The following is a 21,780-nucleotide window of genomic DNA, read 5'->3' as shown; positions in this document are numbered from 1 at the left end:
AATATAAAACAAAAATATAAAATATATATATATATATAATTAGTAAATAAACATAGAAATATATAAAATTAAAAAGAAATGGACACGTTTGCACTAAAAAGACACGAAGGGGAGAGAGCTGCCGAGAAAGAAGAGAAGCCAAGGAGCGCAGAGCAGTGATCGAGCTACACAATCAGAACCGTCCTAACTTCAATCACAAATTGAATTCAAAACGCAATACCCAATAGAAAATGCAGTCCAAATTTTCAAAAATTTGAAAAAAAAATAAATTTGATGAGCAGAGAGCCAAAATTTTCAAGCCGCGAAGGACCATAACCCAACTTATTGAGCGTCAAGTTCATTAAGGTCAGGCTTCAATCAATCTGTAAACATTGAATATATACTGTTAAGCTTAGTTTTCAGTCTTCATTGTGCTTAGTTTCTTTGTAATTTGATTTTCTTCTTTAATTCGTACTCTGTTGTAAACTCAAATATCAAACTTACTGATCTCTTTTGTTGGACTTCAAATTTCGAAATTTGAAGTTTCAAGCTTTTAAAATACGTGCAAACAATAAAGGGTTTTAATTTAATCGGTGCAGTGCTTATACTTTTACGGTTCGTGAAGTTCGTGGGAGGTCGTGGTTGTTTTTGGTGATTTGAACTTAGGGTTTTGATTCATTCTGTATTTGGATGAATTGGGTTTGTTTTCGTGCGTTTGGAATGACTCGTGCTGTGAGATTGATCTTTTAGGGTTTTGGTTTCTTGCGAAGATGAGATTTGGGTTTGCATTGTATTGTGGCTGGGTGGGTGAATTTGGGTTGTCTGGAAACGGAAATAACTGAAATTTGCTCTGGAAGTGAGATTTCTGGGATTTTAAAATTATTTTGGTGGATCTCTTTTTTTTTTTTTTTTTTTTTTTTTTTTTGAGTCTATCTCTTAAGATATGCAGAGTTTTAGATTTTGATTTCCATGTGAGCCTATGGGGGTGGAGGAATTTGTGGTTCTTCTGATGCAGGAATAACAAGAATTCTGTGGGGTTTATTTTTGGGATTTTTAGTTTTGTGAAGGTGTATGAATCTGTTCGTTGAGAAATGCAACCTCAACAAAGTTCTAGAATTGATTTGGTTGAATTGAAAACTCAGATAGTGAAAAAGATTGGGGTTGATAGGTCAAAGAAGTATTTTTATACTTTGAATAGGTTTTTGAATCAGAAAATAAATAAGATTCAGTTTGATCAGATTTGCTTTCGCCTACTTGGAAGGGAGAATCTTCCCCTGCATAATCAATTGCTTTTTGCAATCTTGAAAAATGCATGTCAAGCTAAGTCCCCGCCACCATTTAATGAGACAAAGCTTACGAAATCTGTAACTCAAGGAATAAAAGGTTCTCCCAGTAGAGAAGATGGGCATGAACCAAGTGGCTCACTTGCTCCAAGTCAGAATCAAAGTGCTCCTATACGGTCGAATGGAGTTTTGCCAGTGTCCCCACGAAAGGTTAGATCCGAGGGTCGTGATCGGAAGGTCAGGGATAGGTCTAGTTTGCTGGGACCAAATGGAAAGGTTGAATGTGTTTCTCAGCAGTCATTAGGTACAGAAGATAGTGGTGGTAAGCTTCATCTGGAAAATGGGGATTTAACACCTTGTGATTATCAGAGACCAGTGCACCATCTTCATGCAGTTGCAGAGCAACCTGATAATGAAAAGGACAGATCAGTTCGAGCCACTGAAAGACCAAGGATACCAAGTAAAGATCGAGCTGGAGTTGGTTTATTTGAAGATGGGGAAGAAGTGGAGCAAGCTAACCAATTGATTTTCTCTAGGAGTCCTCTAGTTGCTCCCCTTGGGATTCCATTTTGCTCAGCTAGTGTAGGTGGGACCCGTAAAACTATTCCTGTACAAAGTACTGGTGAGTTTGTCAGCTATTACGACAGCTGTGGTTTGTGTGATAGTGAGACACTTAGGAAACGTATGGAGCAGATTGCTGCAGCTCAGGGCCTTGGAACTGTTTCACTGGAATGTGCTAATACTCTTAATACCATGTTAGATGTGTATCTGAAGAAGTTGATCCAGTCATGTGTGGAGTTGGTTGGATCAAGGTCTGCACATGAGCCAAGAAAGCATATCATCAACAAGCAACAGATTCAGGGCAGAGTTATAAATGGGATTTGGCCTAGTAATCACTTCCATGTTCAGAATAGTAGTCGTCATCTGGAAATTATGCAGAACCAAAGACCACAATGCTCGATATCTTTGCTTGATTTCAGGGTTGCAATGGAGCTGAATCCACAGCAACTTGGAGAAGATTGGCCATTGCTGCTGGACAAAATTTGCATGGAATCTTTCGAGGAATGAAAATGCATAGAAAGAGTTTTTTTTGTCCCATAATTATGGTTGGGTCAGTCTGTTCTGGTTCAGATGGTAACTATTGGTGAAAATCTTTGAAGCTCCCAGTTCATACATATTGCAGGCTGAACCAGCTGGCCGTCTTTCAGCTTTATGCCATGGCCCCTTGAAAGATACGAATTCTTGTGTTCTGCAGATCCCAGATGCATCAGCATCTCATTCAACGGCAACCAAGCAAGTCTCATCCTTGGCTGCCCATTGTATGATTAAAATTGATGTCGGCTGTCTCCTGCCATTGCGACAGATCTCGACTTTCCCATGTATATTACAGCCAATGAGGAGGAAATCTAAGAAAGTTTTGCAGGAATACTGTTTTGTGGCTTGATGAAAGGTATAATCAATCACTCGAGTTAGAGCTGCAGTTTGCTCTGTATGTAATTTAGGATCTGAGAATTGATTGGAATTCCAACATTAATAACAAATTGACATCCATTTAATTGTCAGTGTTATTATTTTGAATGTTTCAGCTTAATGACACCTGAAAATTCTATGATGAGTAAATATGACAGAGATGTTGGATTCTCTAGCCATGGTTCACCATGTACGCTTGAAAATCAGGTGGCACATATATTCTTATTCCTGAGACTAATGTTCTTTTACTTGGATGCTCTGCAGTGCTTAATTTATTAATTTCAATTTGCTATCTCTAAAAGATCAGTAACAGTAAAACTATACTGGAGGATACAAATAACACCATTAGTTGAGAAAATCAAAATTGATTCACTGAATCCAAACTTATGCAGCTTCTTAATACTAACAAAAATGGAAATAATCGGATATTAATGTTGTATTATCATGTAATTGGATAGTTTAATTTTTAATTTTTTTTAATTTAAAATTATTTAATCAATAATGATATGTTTATCGTAAATACTTGTTACCAGAAAAGAAGTCCTTCTGGTGCAGAGTGGCTGGATTCAAACCTCATCGGAGCATTTCTCAGTCATAAGGAGGAAGCGGTAATCTTGTTAACATTGTTTCTGATGCTCAGAGGAGAGGAGGGTTCTGGAAACTTAACAAGTTTTTTGGATTGCTTTGTCTTATTTGAACCCAATAATCGGGCATATTAAGCTTGCTTCAATAACAGATGTGAAAGTAGCGCTGGATTCGAACAGAGTTTGAGCTTAAGTTTGATTTAAACAAGTTCGAAATAAGTGAGTCTTAAATAAGTTCGAGCAAGATCGAACTCGTGAGTTAAAAATTTTAATACAAAATAACGTTATTTTAATCAATATATATTAAAATGACGTTGTTTTAATAACGAATTAGTTAAAAGTTTGAGCTTAAAATGAGTCAAATCAAACTTAAATCGAGTATGAATTTAACTGCAACGAGCTCAATAAGTCTGAATTTGAGCTTGGGCTCAAATGAATTCGAATTTAACTTGACATAAATCTAGCCATCTATAAAAGAGTCAATGTCTACCAAAACTCTCCCTATTTCTCCAACTTTAAATAATAGTTTTTTGTTATGATAAAACTATTTTTCATAATTTTAATAATTATAATTAAAATATAATTACCTCGTTACTATATCACGAGCACGTAATTATAACATTATCCATAAGTTATATGATTCCAGATTTTACTTATTTAACCCTAAATCCATTATAATAAATTCAAAATGATAAAGAAGTTAAAGTGCACTTTTAACACTCGATAAGCACTTACAATGCCTAATATTGTAATATTGCCATTTTCTCTATTTCTCATTTAATAATACCTTTGTGGACGTAAACTCTTGAACTTGATTTATTTTCCAAACCATTTTAAAAACCCTATTGTCTCTTCATCTTGTTATTCTAAATTTCAGTGTACTTTTCTTCATTGGTACCAGCGGCAGTTGATTTTGGTTTGGTGGGAGGCAAATCTACTAATGGAATGGAAAAACAGAAAAAGTGCAATTGTGGATTATAGAAAGAAGACATCTAGACAATGGGACTTTTCTGTCCCTTGTCATTGTATTTTTCATTCTTCAATGCCAAAAATTAATTGAGAATTAACTTTATCCTTATCTATTATTATTTAAGAAACATGAGTAATGGACCCTTACTGTGCTAATGCAATCACCAAGTATTTCTTTTTCCTTTGATGGTCCTTTCAAACCCATTTATTTTTTGGACCTACATATTGTACTGGAATGAATTTGATTCAAGTCAAATAGAATACAAGACCAAACTTAAATTCAGTTTAAATTCATAATATCCCATTCTAATTGACAAACAATAACCCTAAAAGGCTATCAGCTAGGTAAATTGTATTATCAAAATTGAATGGACAAATGAATCAATATAAAACCAAACTAAAGCTGTAACTAAAGATTAACTTATTTGAGCCAAATCAATTTGGATTAGATCCCTAGTACATATTTATCACATTTAAACGAAAGGAGAAAAAACCAATAAAAGAACAGAAATTTGTATAAAATTTCATTCACAGTTTACTTTTTTAATGAGAAGATGGAATTCCCACAGCAGATCAGCTTCTTTGGGTTTATTACTTGATGAAGATGAATGGGGCACTTGTTATGTACATAAAGAAGATAAGATTAAAGATGAAGGGACTCCCTTAATTGTTACAAAATGAACAAAAGAAGAAGTCTGTCTCCTGCATCATTTTAAACAATTGAATCTTGTTGTGAAGACCGCGGCAAGGGTTCAGCTGCTACCTTGCAAATAGGGCACCAGTTCTTCAGCCGTAGCCACTGCTCTATGCAAGCCACATGATATCTATGCTGACAATGTAGCCTCCCCACTTCATCTCCAGCAAAATACTCTTCCTGTGATGATCGAACAATGCATGTTTTAGAAATTTGATTCAGTGAAGGAAACAAAGTTCAATATGCAGTGCAAAATGGGTGACATAAAATTAAATCTGATCTGGTAGTGTATACATGTTATGTTCACATTCCAGCAAACTAAGTTCTAATTATGCTTTTAAAAAAACGGGTGCTAAAATCACTAAAAGAACACCATCTACAAATTATCAACTGAAACAAAGCAAGCTCTTTTAAGTATGCATTTAACAGACCTGACAAACAGAGCATTTAACGTCATCGGTGTTGTCACTGCAGTTCATAATGGCATCCATTGGAGCTTTTGAGTGATAAATGCTTGTTGTAAGGCATTTTGATATTGCTTCTTCCGTTAATGCAGTGCTCACAGTACCCATTCTCTCTTCCAGAGCTAATAACTCCTGTAATGTACCAGTGAAAAGCTATGATGTAAGAAAAGCCAAAAACAGTATCGAATATTATTAATATGTATAAAATTAAAATACAAAAGCTAAAGGCAAGACAAAAATCCTGATTGACTTGCAAGATTATCATAACAGAGAACAAACCTCATACGACATGTCATCAATATCCAGTCTCATGTCTCTATGCTGGTCGTAAAAATTCAGGCCATTAAGGAGCAAATTGGTCTCTAAAACAAGTAATTGCTGCAAGACAAAAGGAAATATTTAAAACTGCTAGTCAGTTTGCTGGAACCAAAAAATTGAAAGTTCACTACCTCATAAGATAATTCTTCATCTTGTTCAATCCTCTCAAGTGCCAACAATACCTGCAAGATATAATAAAAACACATATATTAAAACAATTACATCATTAACAAATTTTTACTGTTTCATTTTTTGCCTCTTTGGACAAGACTATTCCACACTGTTCAAAGAGTATCACACAAACCAAATACCTCTATGGAAACAATCCTTTTTACTCCCAGAATTTACATGCAAAAGAAATCTAAAACAACATTCATACTGCAAATATTAATACCTCTGCAATGCCATCTATGTTGTAGTGCCCAAAGTTATCACGACTGATTAAGGAGCGAGCAATGCCAACTTCTGAGGGACTACCAGGTACAAAACCTTGTAAACTTCCACTGCTACTGCCAGGTCGACTGTAAGAACCCCGGCAACCTGACGGAGTTTCAAAAGGGAACAGAGGAGATGAAGAAGGAACATTTAAATCACTAGATATATCAGATTCAGACACTTGTGGAAACCCAATAGGGGACTCGTTTGGTGCTAAAACATTTCCATTTCCTTGATTAGAGAGCCTTGCCCGGTTGTTAACATTGGTTGATCTCCGTGTCCTAACAGATGTAATACCATTATCCCTGTTAGGAGGCCAATTCCTGGCTCGTCTTGAATCAGAAATGCAGACACCATGGTTATTACTGTGATTCCGCACTTCTGGCGATGATTCAGTTGTTTTCTTCCCTCTAGAGGATAAACTACTTTCACCTTCTGAATTTCTCTTTTTAACCATATCCTTCCTTTTACTAATGCGTGACTGTGATAAAGAACTACTACTACTGGAGGGGATAACATCAGAAATAGAGTTGCACCTTAGATTTGTAGAACCATGCCTGCTTGTGTTAGCAGCTGCTGTCTGACAGGTACTCCTAGATGGCAAAGACACAGAGGAACCACCTGAAATATCTCGGTTGCCCAATCCAGATCTCTGACGGAAATTCCTCCGGGATCTTGTGTTTGATACTGCATTCGAGCTTGCCTCTTCTGTCGTCATAACAGCCCTAGAATTCGTGTCTTCAGATTCAGGGCGAAGCCCTCTTTGAATCTTTCCAGATAGAGGTGTGAGTTCTGAAACCGGTGGCTCATCCTGAACACTACTAGTTTCAGATGAATCTGTGTCAATTTGGGGAGACCCCTTTTTCGGGGGATTTGTGGAGGACTTTTTTGCATTGCTGACTGCTGCACAAGTCCTTGAGGAGCCTCCAATTATTTCCTTGCCACTAGAAGAAGGGCGAAATGAAGACCTTGAATATTTAGCTTTTTCAGAGCAGTCAATTTGAGTGCCTTTCATGGAATTCAGCCGGCCACTGCAACCAACTCTGTTGCAAAATTGAGCATTTTGGTCTCTATTACTAACAGTATCTCTTGGAACAAGACCAGAACCCTTTCTCGTGACAACAAGCCCATCGACAGCTCTTTTACCAGAACATCCATCCATGTATCCAGTACCAATCCCTTATATCTGAAACAACACAGAATCAGGCGATCAAATCCTTCCTCAATGTTATGCATCAATTCAAACTTTAATTAACACTACCAACAGTAGTCTATTACAATTCATTGATCATCTCACAACAATTATAGAACAGTCCCATCACGTTATAAATAACACAGTAAATCCAGAATATGTCATCAACAACTCACATGGTTAAATCTAGGATGTTCTACCTTACAGATGCTATATCCATATCCGCCACAGTTGGACAAAATTTATAACGGTTCATTAAACATTGAAACATAAAAAAGTTCAATCACAAGAACAAAAATTTGCATATTTTTTCTAACACCTTGAACAACAAAGATAATTTTAAATTCTGTTACAAATTCAGATAACAGTTGAGAATCTAATAACAAAAATAAAATAAATACCTGGATTATTGATAAATAAAAATAAAAATAAAAATCATATAATAGTTAATAGTTTCATATTTTTCAGACTCTGAAGAACACACACAAGAAACAAAGAGGACCCCAAATGCCAAATGGGCAATATTTAGATCCCGAGAAAAAGGGTCCCTTCTTTTATTAAGGCCAAAGCTTTGCTTCAATTATTCTCCACACAATCTTTCTATTGTTCCTTCTTTTTTCTATTTCCTAGAAATTAAAGTAAAAAAAAAAGACTCTTTCTCCGTGATTAACGGCCTCTCAAAAGCTGAACCATCCCCTAGACCTAGATTTATTCAACAACAACCACTACGTTCTTCTTCAAAAAAATAAATTCAAATAAAAAACATCAACAGTTCAACACAATCCAAAACAGAAACTGATTATCGAGGGATGAACAATATCAAGATTCTTGAATCACCTATCTCTTCTTCCTTGCCTTTCTCTTCTCAGAGACGTGTTTGGTTATTGACGTGAGAAGGACTTCTGAAGATCAGAATCCAAAACGTGTGTTTGAAAGGTACACGGCATGGGCAGGCAGCTTGCAGATATGGTAAGCTGAGCCTGAGTCTGATTATTTATAATAATTAAATCTAAATATTACTTAATTATCATTAATTTAAAAAATTAAGAATTTGATTTTACATGACATAACAAGAAGGATGTGTTTAATTAAACTTGGTTTTTTACCATTAAAGTAACTGAATTTTATGATTTTTTTTAATTAAAAAGATCAATTCTCTCCAAAAAAAAAAAATTAATTTCTAACATAGTAAAAAAATAATTACATATTTACAAATAATAATCAAGACAAGCATAACATTGATAATTATATTATTCAAAAATCTTAAATTAACCTTATGACATATCAAAATAATCATATTAATATTTTTAACAAAAAAATTATTATATTTTCTTATAATAATTTGGTAATAGTTTAGTATTTTAAAGTAAAATTTTCAATAAAATTATAAAAAATTAAGTGTCTTTAATTAAACAAAGTTGATGTTCTCAATTAAAAAAAAAAAATGCATTTTACTCCCTTAAAAATTGAGATGAGAAAAGAGGTGCACCGAATACAAGCAAAGGCAGTGCCGTCCTAGTGAAAATTTTTTATTTTTGACCGTTGATTTGGGTTTGGAGAGTCAAAGATTGACGACTGACAAAGACCCACGACGCTGTTAGATTATATTAATATTTGGACGGTACAGATTCAATGATTTTCACGGGCCCGCCTACTGGCCGACATCCAACAGCTTGGCCGCCTGACCTTTTTTAATTATATATTTAATTTCTTTTTTTTTTTAAGTACATGAATTACAAGCGCGTGCTCTATACGCGATGTGGGTTGATAAAGGCGGCTTTCAATTTTTGAATTAACCAATATTTATGTAGTTTGGTTTTTTTTTTATTTTTTCTAAATATATCCAAATAGATTTTTTTTACCAATTTATATATTTGTATACATAATTTAATATATATTAATAATAAAAATGTTACCAACAAAATACATATAATTAATGGTTTTTTTTTTTTCAAATGATTCAGAAACAGTAAAAATTTTAAAAGCAATACTAGAAATTGGGAGTCTACAATAACCGTTTTGTATTGAATTTTCTGATGAAATTTTGGTAAAATTACAGTATGAAATACAATTTATCTCTATTTTGGTAGAGAAAACGGTAATAATAAAATACGTTTAAATTATTGTACAATGAACAAAGATATTTAAAATGATTTCAGACAATTATGCAATCCCGTGAAGTTAGATGTAAAGATAGAATATGATATCGTAACAATAAAAAATATAAATTATACATTGAAAATATTGTAAAAGCAATTAAAATTATTCTCGTTGTTTTTAGATGGAGAGATTATTACACATAATTGAGTTAACCTATGTATAAACAACATGTTTAGACATCGTATGTTCAATGTGTAACTAATCATTTTTTTAACTTAGTTTTCTTGTAAGTGTATTTAATGAGTATTTTCCAAGAAAATTATAAAATATATAATTTATTATTAAAAATATATACCTTCATAAATTTCATGAAGATTTATATAATAAGAGAAAAAATAAATATTTATTTTTTAAAAAAATAAAATATTTTATTCTAGGTTTCGTCATTAATTAACATCCTATTAGGGTAAACTTAGACAAAAAACATAAGTTGGCATGTGAAATCTAATGATTAATACTATTGTTTATAGTGTGATTAATTTGAAGATGGGGTGACATTTTCAATAACATCAGTAATTAGAGTTGGATTTGATTCAAACAGTTAGAATTTAAATAAAATAAGTTAACTCAAATCAAATTTAGAGTTAAATTATTTTCGAAATCGAGTTTAAATTTTAACTCATCGATCTTAAAATAGAATTTTTAAATTTGAATTGATCTCGAACTTGATCTTGTTCAGATGGATTAGCCTTACCATTAGTTTGAAAATTACATCAAAGTTAAGTAGAATCAATTCAAAAGAACCAAACCAAAAAAGATTTAATAATTTTGAAGAAAGAATCTCTTCTAAGTTAAAAAAATATTGTTTGTAATTATTTTAAAATTAGAGAAATATGCTCAAAATTATTCAAGAGAATATAAGTGCTTTTGAAATTAAATGCTTTTGTGACAGAACTTATTATAGAGCACATTTGTGGGATGTCACAAAAGCACACAATAATGGGTATTAAAGTTTTTCAAAAAGCACTTTTGTTGGAGAAGTGCTTTTGCCTCAAAGTCATCCCATTAAGCTATTTTATGGAGAGTCCTTGTTGTTGGAAGCTTGTAATTAAAAAATTGGCCAAATGACTATGTCCCACCCAAGGTTTGATGATCCTGCTTGTCTTCATCTTTAGGTTTCAAAAAACCAAATTTCTACCCATCAATTATTTTCTTTAGGGAATTCTTTTTTATTTTCTTAGAAACAATTGTTTCACCCTTTTATTGAAAATACAAATCATTTTAAAAAAATAGAAAAATAAGGGTATAAAGGAAAATAAAAGAATGAGACAAAAGAAAACATATAAAAGGAAAAATACAAAAAAATATACAAAATGACTCTCCTACCCTTTTACTTAACGGAAGTAAATGATAAGTGAAAATTAGACATTTTAAAATTTAAAAATAAAAATTTATCGTTTCAACAAACCTCGCGTGGGAAATAATCTTTTAGTCTAAAAAGTTAATTTTAATTAGGCAAAATTAAAGCTTAATGGAGGGGACCAAATCATATAAAAGTAGAGGCATTATGGCCCAAGGCCAGCCTTCTCAAGTATTATGGTAAGCAGAAGAGACCGACCTTATTGTATAACTAATAAAATAAAAACTATATAATTAAAAAAATAAAATGAAAATGACCTAAAATTTGGTTGCATGTCTGACTATTGTTAGGATAGAAGAGGACCAAATTGCCCTATGATGTAATTTTGTGTTTTGGCTGTCGTCTTATTGTTTGGTAGTGAGATAAAGGAAAAGGGTTCGAAGTTTAATTATTATTAAAAAGCCAAATGACTATTTATGCACTAATCACTTATTTTTATTAATGGAAATAGTTACGTAAAAAAGTAAAAATATTATATTATATTTTTATTTTCTTATACTATTTTTTGCATCATTTTTCTTTCAATTATGATCAAACCTAAATATCATTGCTTGCTATTTTCATCGGATTTTTGATGTCTTATGTTACTCCGCCTCTTTCACTAGCTCACCACTAATGCACCGCTGCACATTTGTCATTTCTAACACTACACTATACTTCATCATACCACATTCCACAAGATCTGTTCTATGTTATTGTTCATTTCATCTTTTCGCATCATCATTATCGCACACTATTACTTCATCGTGCACTTTCTCTTAATCTCCCTTATCACTTTCTCGGTAAATATTTGATATAACTGGCATTTTTTATATTATGTTAAATGTGAAAGAAATAATAAATAATAAATATACTGTTTGATTGATAAAAATAACTTTAAATGTTTTAAACTTAAATGGATAGGTAAGCCATTCGGCCTTATAATAAAGACATGATTTAACTTGTAAATTACAATAATTAATGACGTGGGCATCAATTAATGCAGATGTTGGCTTAACCCACTATAAATTGAAATAATTGGACTACATTGTGGTTGATGTTTGGTTGGGTTGGGGAAGATGGGGACTTGTCCATTGGCCAAAAAATCCCAACCAACAAAGAAGATGAAAGTGCTTTTGAGAAAAAAGTGCTTTTTGCTTTGTGGTGTTAGAAGCAACTTGTAACTTCTGTGTCCTGCTTTGGTATTTCAACTTCTATTGGCTTGGAAGTGGAAAGGCTATTACCTGACTTGTTCAATATAAATGAGGCTGACCTCAATCGGCAACTTGTTTCGGTTCACGTTTGATTCGCAATTTTATATGAGTAATATAAAATAATAGTTAAAATAATATTATTTTATCTACTATTAACAAAAATTATATTATCTTATTAATAAGTTATAAATTTAATTTACAAATTTGAATAATAAACTTAAATTAAGTTTGAAACTTTAAACTTAAGAAACAAATTAAATTTAAGCTATTTTTAACTTTAACTTGATAAACTTAAATCAAATTTAAGTCAAATTACTTTTTTTTTAATTGAACTCAAGTTATGAGGTATTTAGACTCAATTCGATTGGTATCTATCCCTAAATATAAAATCAATTTTTTTACCTTTCAATCAATGTTTTAAATCCCAAATCTAACCTTAACCCGTTAAGAGGTGGCTTCAAGTTAAATTAATTTTAATAATTTAATTATGAAATACATAATTCGAATTACATTTAATCAAAGAATAAAATTATATATATATACACTTTAATTATACAAAATGAGTATACAAATAATGTATTATTATGTGATTGAATGATGTTGAATTAAAAATAAAATAATATATAATCACATAATTATATATTATCTATGTATATATTTTGTATACTTAAAATATATACACGTAACATTACTTATAATCAAAATATAAATGTGAGGAGGTACTCGATTTCGGTTCAAACCCTAACAATGGCAAAATTTAAAAAAAAAAAAAATCCTTCAACCAAAACATTTAGATTCATGTTTCTTTTCCTTTATTATCTTAAATATATATGCCTTGTGGTCTATGACAGAAGAAGGCGTCAAAGAGATGACCCTCTTCAAGTTTCAAGAATTTCCCCTTAGACACCTGCTCAAATATTAATCTTGACCCTTTCCTTATATTTCATAATTATTTTATTATTGATCCCATACATTAAGACATAATTTTAAAATATTAATAAATTTATCAAATATTCTTATGAAAAGTGATATATTCGGCTAAATCTCTTTTAGATTAATTTTTATTATTTTTTATTTCCTATCCATTATTTTAAATTAGCAAAATTGAATTTCATATTAACCAAATTGATCAATATACTAGGCATATCCAACACTTTACACAATTTCGAAATTATTATTGAAAGCTAACATATTTAAATATTAAACTTAGTAGTAGTAGATGATATATTCCAAATGATACATTATAATTTATATTATATAGTTTTTAGATTTAAAAAAAAAAAAACTATAGGTTAAAACTTACAAAGATTTGACATGTACATTTGACCATTAGTTTTAGTACTCCCCACGTAGTATAAGATATAAAAAATGCGTATATTATTACATTATATTAATATATACATCATGGAAAATGCAAATATTAATCAATATTGCAATATGGATTATGGAAAATGCCTAAACATTATTATATTCACCATGCCTTCTTATGAAAATGCAAATCTTGTAAGAGGGACACATATACAAAGAGAGAACACATACATTTATTGGTTTGGTTCAAATTGATCGAGCTTGAACTCTATCTCGAACCAAATAATGAAAATAATTTGAGTTTAAATCAATTCAGATATTTGAATTTTAGATTGACTCAAATAAAATTTAAAATAAAATTATTTTCAAATTGAGTTCAAGTCTTGATTTATTCCACTCATTGTCTAATTAAATTTACATGAACCTAATAATGTTGTAAGATTATTGCACAAATTATAGAATAATTAATTAAATAAATTTATGGTTAATAAAAATACTAGATTGTCCCATGTTCTTATATTTGTAGATCCGTTGAGTTTTTTAAGTTCGCTTAAATGATGTTCAGTCTTTTTCTCCTTAAACCTTACTCATAAAGACTTTTATTGTGTAAAACTATCTTACTTTTAAATACAACGTTAAGTTTTACATAGGGGATGTAACTAAAATATAACAAGTTTTTTTTTTTATAACGAAAAATCTCATTCGGACTAAGTCATCACTTATTGGGATCAAGTCAATCACATTGAACAAGATAAACTAACCTTATACTCATATAAGTAAAGAGTTTGATCTTGATATATTGTCGAAGAACACTTAAACCAATATTCTTTTATACATATAATTTTATCTTTTATCACTCAAACTACCTTTTAAGGATTATAACAAGTTATTTCATCCCTCATCAAAAGTTCAATAAACTCAAAACACACATTAATATTGTTCACTCAAATCATAAAACTCATGAACTGTATTAGACAGTTTTGATTGATCAGATTAAATCCATCTGTAAACTTTTATTTACACAGTTTTACAAAATTATAACTAAATTAATATTAGCCTACTTAGAAAAATTTCTAATACAATTGATGTTGAATTAAACTTTTTTTATTTGAGCTGATCTTGACCTTACTTTTATGTAAGTTCGGTTTTGGTTTGATCAAATCCACTCCTGTATATATTAATTATAATACTAATACTTATTAATTAATAAATTAAGATGTGTTGAAGCAGTAATCTAAAATAAAGAAATTTGAAAAATGGCAAGATGAATTATATTGAAAATGTCAACCATGGCTATCTTCTTCTCCGCATATCAAGGGTTGTCTTGTATGAAGATGAGAAGAAATTGGGTTTCTAGTTCATTGTTGTCTCTCCATCTATACCGAAATTGTGCAGCCTTGAGTTAAGCGTAATTCACGCTTCTTTTATCAAAATCTAGACTGTTTTTCCTTCTTCTTTCTTTCTTTCCTTCTTATTATACCATTCTTCTGTCAAATTTCTGTCATTTTCTCTCGAACCAATCACCGCATGAAAGTCTTTTCCCGATCAGGTACGTAACTTCAACCCAACTTCCTCCATGTAATTTACTTTATATTTCTTTTCTAGCTTTCATACCTACGCAACTCTGCTGTGCTTGCGTTACGTTCATATATATATAGTTGAACTGGAATGGGGTTCATTAGAAAAAAATGACCAAAGGTTAAGCATATTAGTTTCGGAGGGGTGGATCAGAAAAGTTGATTCGAACTTGAATCTATATTCAGCTCTAATTAATCGAATTCAAGCTGAAGTTTAAACTCAACTTCATTTTGAGAGTTCACCAATAATAACAGACTCAAAAATGTAATTAAAGGATGATGATTGAATAAAATTAAAATATTAAAGAATTAATAAAAGAATAATAAAATTAAAAGAGAATAAATGAAATTTTAAAAATTATATTTGAGAGTTTTTAAAGTTAAAAGAATCCAACTAAAAAGCTAGAAGATCAAATGAAAATTTAAATGCTAAATTTTAAAAAATTTTAAAATCAAGGAAGGTTAACTGACTTCCTTGACTGTAGCTGGGTTCATCTTTGCTTTTTTCCTTCTCTTTTTCTAATTTCCGATGTTACAATTAACCATTCAAGTCTGTTTAATTTCAAATTCGAATTGGTTATTTTAAATTTGAGTCAAACTTAAGTAAACTCTTATTTGAACCAACTTGAATTTGCCTTTTGTGTTGTGTTCAAGAGAGTTTTGGCATTTATTTATATAGCTAGCCGAATGCATATGGTAAATTCCACATACAATGCAAAGAAAGAAACATAACTTTAGATCACTAAGTTATAAGAGAACTCTTTCTTGTTTTTCATGTTCCTTGGGAAATCCGAACATATAGCATAAATTTATGTGTAACCTTTTCACACTAATTATACTTAATACATATAATAAACTTTTCAAATTATATATAACATTATTGGTCGAAACTAGGATGAATAAAATGTATCAAAACTAAATCTAGATATGTCAGTTTGTTTATACCAGTTAAAAGAGGTGTTTGTTTCTTATTAATTTGAAACAAATTCCAGGTTAACTACGTTCTGTAAAATTCTAATCTTGGATTCATGGCAACAACAACTCAAGGGAAGGAGAAGAGATCAGGCACAGGCAGAAGTAGCAGGCAACCCACCTTTACCTCCAAACCCACCATTGATAAAGAAAAAGAAAAGCCTGAGAAGCCCCACCCGAATTATCTCAAGCCAACAATTTCCTCCAGTGAATCCGTAAAGCTTGTCAAGAAAAACAACACCAATGGCCAAGATCAAAAGTTTATCAGAAGAAGATCTTTCGACATCAAGCAGCTTCCCTCCACTTCTTCTCGAACCCAGAGAGAACTTGGCCCTCCAGCTCATCAGGAGAGCAAATCTCCAGTGCTTCGTGAGAAGAAAACGACACTTCGATCTGCCTCTTATAATTTGTCTGGAACAAACTCTTCAGCCGCAAAAACCACTAAAGGTGCCGCTGCTGTGAAATCTCCACAGCTTCATTCAAGAACCGCAAAGAAGAGTGCAACTTCAAGTACTAATAACAAGAAGGACAGTCATACGTCTCCTTCAAAAGATGATGCCAGTGGTAGGCATGAAACAACAGCACAAGCATTGGAAAATGAAACCAAGGAACAAGAAGAAGAAAATAATGAGTCCGTGGAGAGAGAGATGGCTGTGCAATCTGATGTACGGGAACCTGAAACTGTTGAAGATGTTGCAGTTGATGAGGATGATGAGAAGATTTTTAAGTCTTGTGACATTTCTGCGGTTTCAGAATCTGAAGATGTGGTTCAACCTGCAACACCTTCCCAAATCGAAGAAGATAGGCACGAAGAAGATAAATCAGATGAAGTGGGTAATGTTCTTGAACAAGAAACATCAAAAGAAGATGTGAAAGAATCAGAAGAAAGCACAGGCAACGGTGTGATTATCCCAGAAGAGACTATTGTTGAGGAGGTTAAAACTGAGGTTGAAGATGAGAAAATGGAAGATGATAACGAAAATAAAACAACTGAAGGAGATCAACAAGCGTCTAATGAAGAAGAAGTAACCGTGGAGATGAGTAAGACCGAGGAAGAAGAAGAACAAGATCAACAAGAAGTAGAACAGGGAAAGCAAGAGAATATTGCGCCTGCAAATGTGGTCATTGCTTCAAAGAGGCAAGAGCAAGAGCAAAGGAAGAAGGAATCGCCAACTGCATACAATGATGTGATTGAAGAGACTGCAAGTAGGTTGCTTGAGAAGAGGAAGAACAAAGTGAAAGCCCTGGTAGGAGCATTTCAGACTGTCATAGATTACGAGTCTGCATCAACACCAAAATGAAGTAATTGAAACTAATTTGTGAAGTTGGTGTGTGCAGAATTTTTCTTAGAACTGATTTGTGGCGGACAATTTTAAGGTATTGAACATCTTTGTAATCAGTGTGTGTTGAAATTGCTGTATATTGCAATAAGTGTGTAAATTATCTGGTCATATTTATAGACACAATTATTTTGAACCTGCTTCTATTATAACTCTTTCTCCATCTCTCTTTTATTTTCTCTTCATCGTCTGGAAAGAGCTCTTTTTTACTTGAGTATGGTTATTAATATCTTATAGAAACCAAAAGATGATACAGTAAAATAAACATATTATACAATACGATACATATTATCAATACAAATCTATACATTTTTTTAGAAAATTGATGATGTGGTAAGATTGTATCTGAAATTTTTTTGAATTTTACAAGGGGTTTCTGATATTTTCAAAGACAATAACATAACAATTAAAATTTTTTTATTGTTTTATACTTTTATTATTATTATTAAAAAATATATCATTATATACAACACAAAAAAGTTAGATTTTTTTATATATGTTACTATACATAATTTTACAAGCCTTCTTAGAATCAAATGAGAATCTAAGAGCTCACATTCCCCCATTAGATACATGGATCAACACCAATTGGGCATATCTTTATAATGCTTCAAAAATCCAGACCTTAAACCGGTCAAGAGCAGGGCTTGGGTCAAACTCAGTTTGACCAATCAAACAAATTAAATGTTGATATAAATATTAAAATAATATTTATATAATTTTGTTTATTTAGTCATTAAATTTGAAATCTAAATTACATTTAATCAAAATCAAATTTAGCCTCATAGTTACACCACGTGACAATGTCCTGGGACTCTTTGCAATTGCAAATCCCTAATACTTCATGTAACAATAAGTATGGATCGAAAAAAAAGACTAGCCATCTAACCTAGGTGCTGTTTGCTTGCATTTAGAAGATTCAGTAAGCTAAACTTCTTCCCTGCCATCTTGGAACACGTTAACCAGTTATGATTTCCAGCCATTTGTTCTTGATAATGAACCGAGGCTTAGGGTATATGGTGTTATGGCTCAAGGTTGAAGCTGAGAATTCTCAAACAAGACTTGAGCAGGAAGAGCATTAGAAATGATGGTGTTTTAAACTGAGAGCTAGCTACGACGTAGTTTAATGGAAGAGTATGGTGTGTGGGGTGACAGAATGACAGGCTGTGAAACAGTCATTTGCTTACTTCAGCTCTAAGCCGATGAGTAAAAGAGAGGGTTTGTTTGGATGTTCAGTTAAGTGTTATATACCAATAGAAATGTGTACTAGTCAACTAAGTATCAGTAAAGAGAACCTTTTGAGGAAGAAAGTTAGGGATGAAATTGAACCGAGCCAAAGCTCTTCTTCTTCTTTTCTGACAACTGTTCTCTCTCTTCAATGTTATTGTTCACTAGCTCAAACTGATCTTTCCTTCGAGTTTGACTCAATTCGAATTGAATCTACCAATAGAGAAAGCGATAAGCAAAACTAAAAAGAAGAAAAGGAGTACTATTGTCATGATAGAATCCTAATGAATAGAGTGATTGACTTATCAAGGACGAAGTTGAATAAACTACCAAATCAAGCATCAAATTTTGATAAGCAAAGCCAAAGCTCTTCTTCTTCTTTTCTGGCAACTATTCACCCTCTTCAATGTTATTGTTCACTAGCTCAAACTGATCTTTCCTTCGAGTTTGACTCAATTCGAATTGAATCTACCCATAGAGAAAGCTATAAGCAAAACTAAAAAGAAGAAAAGGAGTACCATTGTCATGATAGAATCCTAATGAATAGAGTGATTGATTTATTAAGGACGAGGTTGAATGAACTACCAAATCAAGTCATCAAATTTTGGTAAGCAAAGGCAAAATGTTTCTGCCTAGTATCAGGTTAATTCTAAAAATAAGCATAGAACAAAAATAACAATGCAAAATTAAATAACAACTACAAAAAAATTTACCATCCAGAGAAGGTGCGAAGATCCAAACTTGAGTCTCAGGAGTTGGCAACCAGCTGCTCATGAACATCATGATGTTGGCTTCCTTCACCAGAGGTTGTGGCTTCCTCATCAGTTACTGGACTACCAGTGCTTCTTTCCTCAATTTGTGTTTGTTTGGTTGAACCTCCATACATCTGTCTTCTGACTTCCCTCCTGGCTGCCCGCTCAGCAAGTTTCAGGTCTTTAAAGCCCTGTTCAAACTTGGCTTCATCTTCTGGTGAAAAGAAAACTACCTCCATCTGCCCAAGCTCTTCATATAGCTTCTCTATCTTGCTCTTCCAGAAGAGGCCCATTTCTGTATCCATCTTGTGGTAAGGAGTCTTCAGCAGATACTCATCAATGCCCCCTGCTTTGTCTATGCAGCGGAGAGCATGAGTAGTGACTTTGACTCTAATGTGGCGGTCTAATATGTAACTAAAGAGCCGCTTCTCCTGGACATTGGGCTTCCAGCACCTCCTTGACCTATCATCAACATCACTTGTAAAATCTTTGAAAACAACACTCTGCTTCTTTGTGAATTTTAATGCAGATGATAAAATTTCATATCATAGCATAAAAAGAGCGAAACATCATTGTTTTTGCAATACCATATTCAATTCTGTCCTATAAATTGTATTAAAAGACAAGCGAAACAAAAAAATACACACATGGTGCTACACTAGTGCCACAACCCAACAGTCCTTTTAAATTTAATTGATACTAATATCTCCAGATAATTCCCAAATACAGATAGCAACATAACATCCCAAGCACAATACAAATTTATCATCATAACTGAGCTCAGTCAACCTGAGTGTATGCAATTCAATCAAATCACATTTACCTCAGATGAAAAAGCATATAGAGAATTAAGTACAACCAAATCTTCAGAAACCCTAAAGAGAAGTACTTGCCTTTACGACAATTAAAAAAATGCCAACACTTTATATAACACCTAAAGTTGTTCAAGTACAAGCATCCAACTCAGAAGCCCTACCATTCATAAAGTGATGGTACAAAGACAAGTTTCAAATACATCTTCACTAGCTCTTCATATACACTAAACCATTTTTTAGTTAATTCATCTGGTTGCTTAGCTTATTTACAAGAACTTAGAAGGACCTAAGGAGATTTGAATTCTATGGCTTAGAATTAAGAGTATTATAGTGTACATCCTTCTAAGTTTCTTTCAACAAAACATTCACTTTCAGAGCAAAACTAAGACCTCATTCTGCATTTTTGGAAATGCCAAGTTTTAAACTAAACCAGATTTTTTACTCCTAAACATTAATCCTTCTCATTTTCATTGAACTACCTTCATCAATCCCTAAAAATATCAGCTTCAATTCAGCACCCCACCCTAAACAAAGAGAATCACATCCGTCAAATCTATCATCAAACATTACAACGTCATTAACAATCTCCAAGCTCTATGTTATCACAAAAATCACAACATTTAAATAATTAATAAAAATAAAATATAATCTGTATACTAACTACGAGTTCAAAAATTTAGTAAAACATATATATTATGCAAAGTTAGAGAAATAATTTACTTGTTGCCGCCATCTTCGCTGACACGATTGCCGAATCGAATGTGTTTTCCAGCGAAGAGACCGCGTTTGGCTCGGTTCATAACGATCTTGCTGTCTGGAATGCATTTCTGAAGCGACTGTTTTACTCCCGGAGCTAGGTTTTTCTCTCCAACCTTGTTTAGTACTTTCTTCATCATCTCCTTCCCTCGAAATGCCATGTCGTTTCTTCTTTAGGCTTCCGGAAGACGATGGGAATAGATTTCAGTGCTTTTCTTATAAACCTCTTGTTCTTTTCGAGTTTCGCCTCTGCGGTAGGATTATTTCAGCCGCCCGCCCTTCGAATGAATAAATATTTATTTATTTTTGATAAAATTCTATAAAATCGGATAAATAAAATAATTATAAGACTGTACTTTGAGTAGAAACTAAAGATATTAATTAAAATATATTTTTTATATATATAGTCACTCTTTTTGTTTTACATATATACTCTAAAATATGAAATAATTAAAATATATTTAGACTTTGTATTCATTTAATCATAAAATAAAACTCACATACTCACTTAATTAATATTGAAATATGAGATAAAATAAAATAAAAATATAAAATTTTTTAATGATTTTGATGATATGAAGGTTGGCTAATTGGTTAGTCAGACGAAATATCTAATCAATCAATTTATTTTTAAGAATTAATTGGTCAAGTATTTGGTCGGTCAACTAATCCATTCAAACAACCCTAAATCTTATAATTTTCTTCTTTTTAAAGATAAAATTAATTTAAAAAATAGTTACATTTGTATAATAAAAAAAAAAGATGAGTATACATACATACATATATATATATATATATATATATATAATATATATATATATATAAGGTAAAAAAAATAGTTATTTTAATCAATAGCTCGGAAATGAATGTGATGTATAATCCTGTGTTAAGATTAAATTCTTATGAGATTGGTAGGTTCAATTAAAAAATTT

The 21,780-nt window shown here is 32.0% G+C and overlaps 4 protein-coding genes across 6 annotated transcripts; 2 read left to right on the top strand and 2 right to left on the bottom strand.

Moving 5' to 3' along the window:
• The first annotated feature begins 63 nt into the window (after positions 1-63).
• Positions 64-2,818, top strand: LOC123199950. Its single transcript, XM_044615005.1, has 2 exons — positions 64-345; positions 579-2,818. The coding sequence occupies exon 2, from the start codon at positions 1,071-1,073 to the stop codon at positions 2,328-2,330; it is 1,260 nt and encodes a 419-aa protein (XP_044470940.1). The 5' UTR covers positions 64-345; positions 579-1,070; the 3' UTR covers positions 2,331-2,818.
• A 1,964-nt stretch (positions 2,819-4,782) lies between these two features.
• On the bottom strand, positions 4,783-8,367 carry LOC123200808 (uncharacterized serine-rich protein C215.13-like). Its single transcript, XM_044616192.1, has 6 exons — positions 8,226-8,367; positions 6,156-7,382; positions 5,893-5,943; positions 5,723-5,821; positions 5,411-5,575; positions 4,783-5,159 (listed from the first exon to the last, which is right to left on the bottom strand). The coding sequence occupies exons 2-6, from the start codon at positions 7,356-7,358 to the stop codon at positions 4,998-5,000; spliced, it is 1,680 nt and encodes a 559-aa protein (XP_044472127.1). The 5' UTR covers positions 7,359-7,382; positions 8,226-8,367; the 3' UTR covers positions 4,783-4,997.
• A 6,157-nt stretch (positions 8,368-14,524) lies between these two features.
• Positions 14,525-17,444, top strand: LOC123200922 (nucleolin-like). Its single transcript, XM_044616306.1, has 2 exons — positions 14,525-14,958; positions 15,979-17,444. The coding sequence occupies exon 2, from the start codon at positions 16,015-16,017 to the stop codon at positions 17,257-17,259; it is 1,245 nt and encodes a 414-aa protein (XP_044472241.1). The 5' UTR covers positions 14,525-14,958; positions 15,979-16,014; the 3' UTR covers positions 17,260-17,444.
• On the bottom strand, positions 16,613-21,141 carry LOC123200923. Of its 3 annotated transcripts, none has more exons than XM_044616309.1 (3): positions 20,813-21,141; positions 19,239-19,739; positions 16,613-16,741 (listed from the first exon to the last, which is right to left on the bottom strand). In XM_044616309.1, exons 1-2 carry the CDS (start codon positions 21,007-21,009, stop codon positions 19,274-19,276), a joined length of 663 nt encoding a protein of 220 aa, XP_044472244.1. In that variant the 5' UTR covers positions 21,010-21,141; the 3' UTR covers positions 16,613-16,741; positions 19,239-19,273. The 3 variants fall into 3 exon arrangements, with proteins under 3 accessions (XP_044472244.1, XP_044472243.1, XP_044472242.1); XM_044616308.1 differs by lacking the exon at positions 16,613-16,741 and adding an exon at positions 17,664-19,021; XM_044616307.1 differs by lacking the exon at positions 16,613-16,741 and having other exon boundaries at positions 19,052-19,739.
• Positions 21,142-21,780: the final 639 nt, after the last annotated feature.

The sequence above is a fragment of the Mangifera indica genome, chromosome 17 (assembly GCF_011075055.1).
Source record: "Mangifera indica cultivar Alphonso chromosome 17, CATAS_Mindica_2.1, whole genome shotgun sequence".
NCBI classification, from domain to species: domain Eukaryota; kingdom Viridiplantae; phylum Streptophyta; class Magnoliopsida; order Sapindales; family Anacardiaceae; genus Mangifera; species Mangifera indica.
The sequence above is the reverse complement of the archived record's forward strand: the minus strand, read 5'-3'. Positions and strand labels throughout refer to the sequence as shown.

What these genes read in the sequence shown, in the direction of transcription:
- LOC123199950 (XM_044615005.1), top strand. Translation starts at nt 1,071, where the DNA reads ATGCAACCTCAACAAAGTTCTAGAATTGATTTGGTTGAATTGAAAACT.
- LOC123200808 (XM_044616192.1), bottom strand. Translation starts at nt 7,358, where the DNA reads ATGGATGGATGTTCTGGTAAAAGAGCTGTCGATGGGCTTGTTGTCACG. An exon ending in ACATAGATGGCATTGCAGAG is followed by an intron (nt 5,944 to 6,155) that starts GTATTAATATTT and finishes TATATCTTGCAG; the next exon opens with GTATTGTTGGCACTTGAGAG. An exon ending in TTAAATGCTCTGTTTGTCAG is followed by an intron (nt 5,160 to 5,410) that starts GTCTGTTAAATG and finishes CGATCATCACAG; the next exon opens with GAAGAGTATTTTGCTGGAGA.
- LOC123200922 (XM_044616306.1), top strand. Translation starts at nt 16,015, where the DNA reads ATGGCAACAACAACTCAAGGGAAGGAGAAGAGATCAGGCACAGGCAGA.
- LOC123200923 (XM_044616309.1), bottom strand. Translation starts at nt 21,009, where the DNA reads ATGGCATTTCGAGGGAAGGAGATGATGAAGAAAGTACTAAACAAGGTT. An exon ending in AGCGAAGATGGCGGCAACAA is followed by an intron (nt 19,740 to 20,812) that starts GTAAATTATTTC and finishes TGTTGATGATAG; the next exon opens with GTCAAGGAGGTGCTGGAAGC.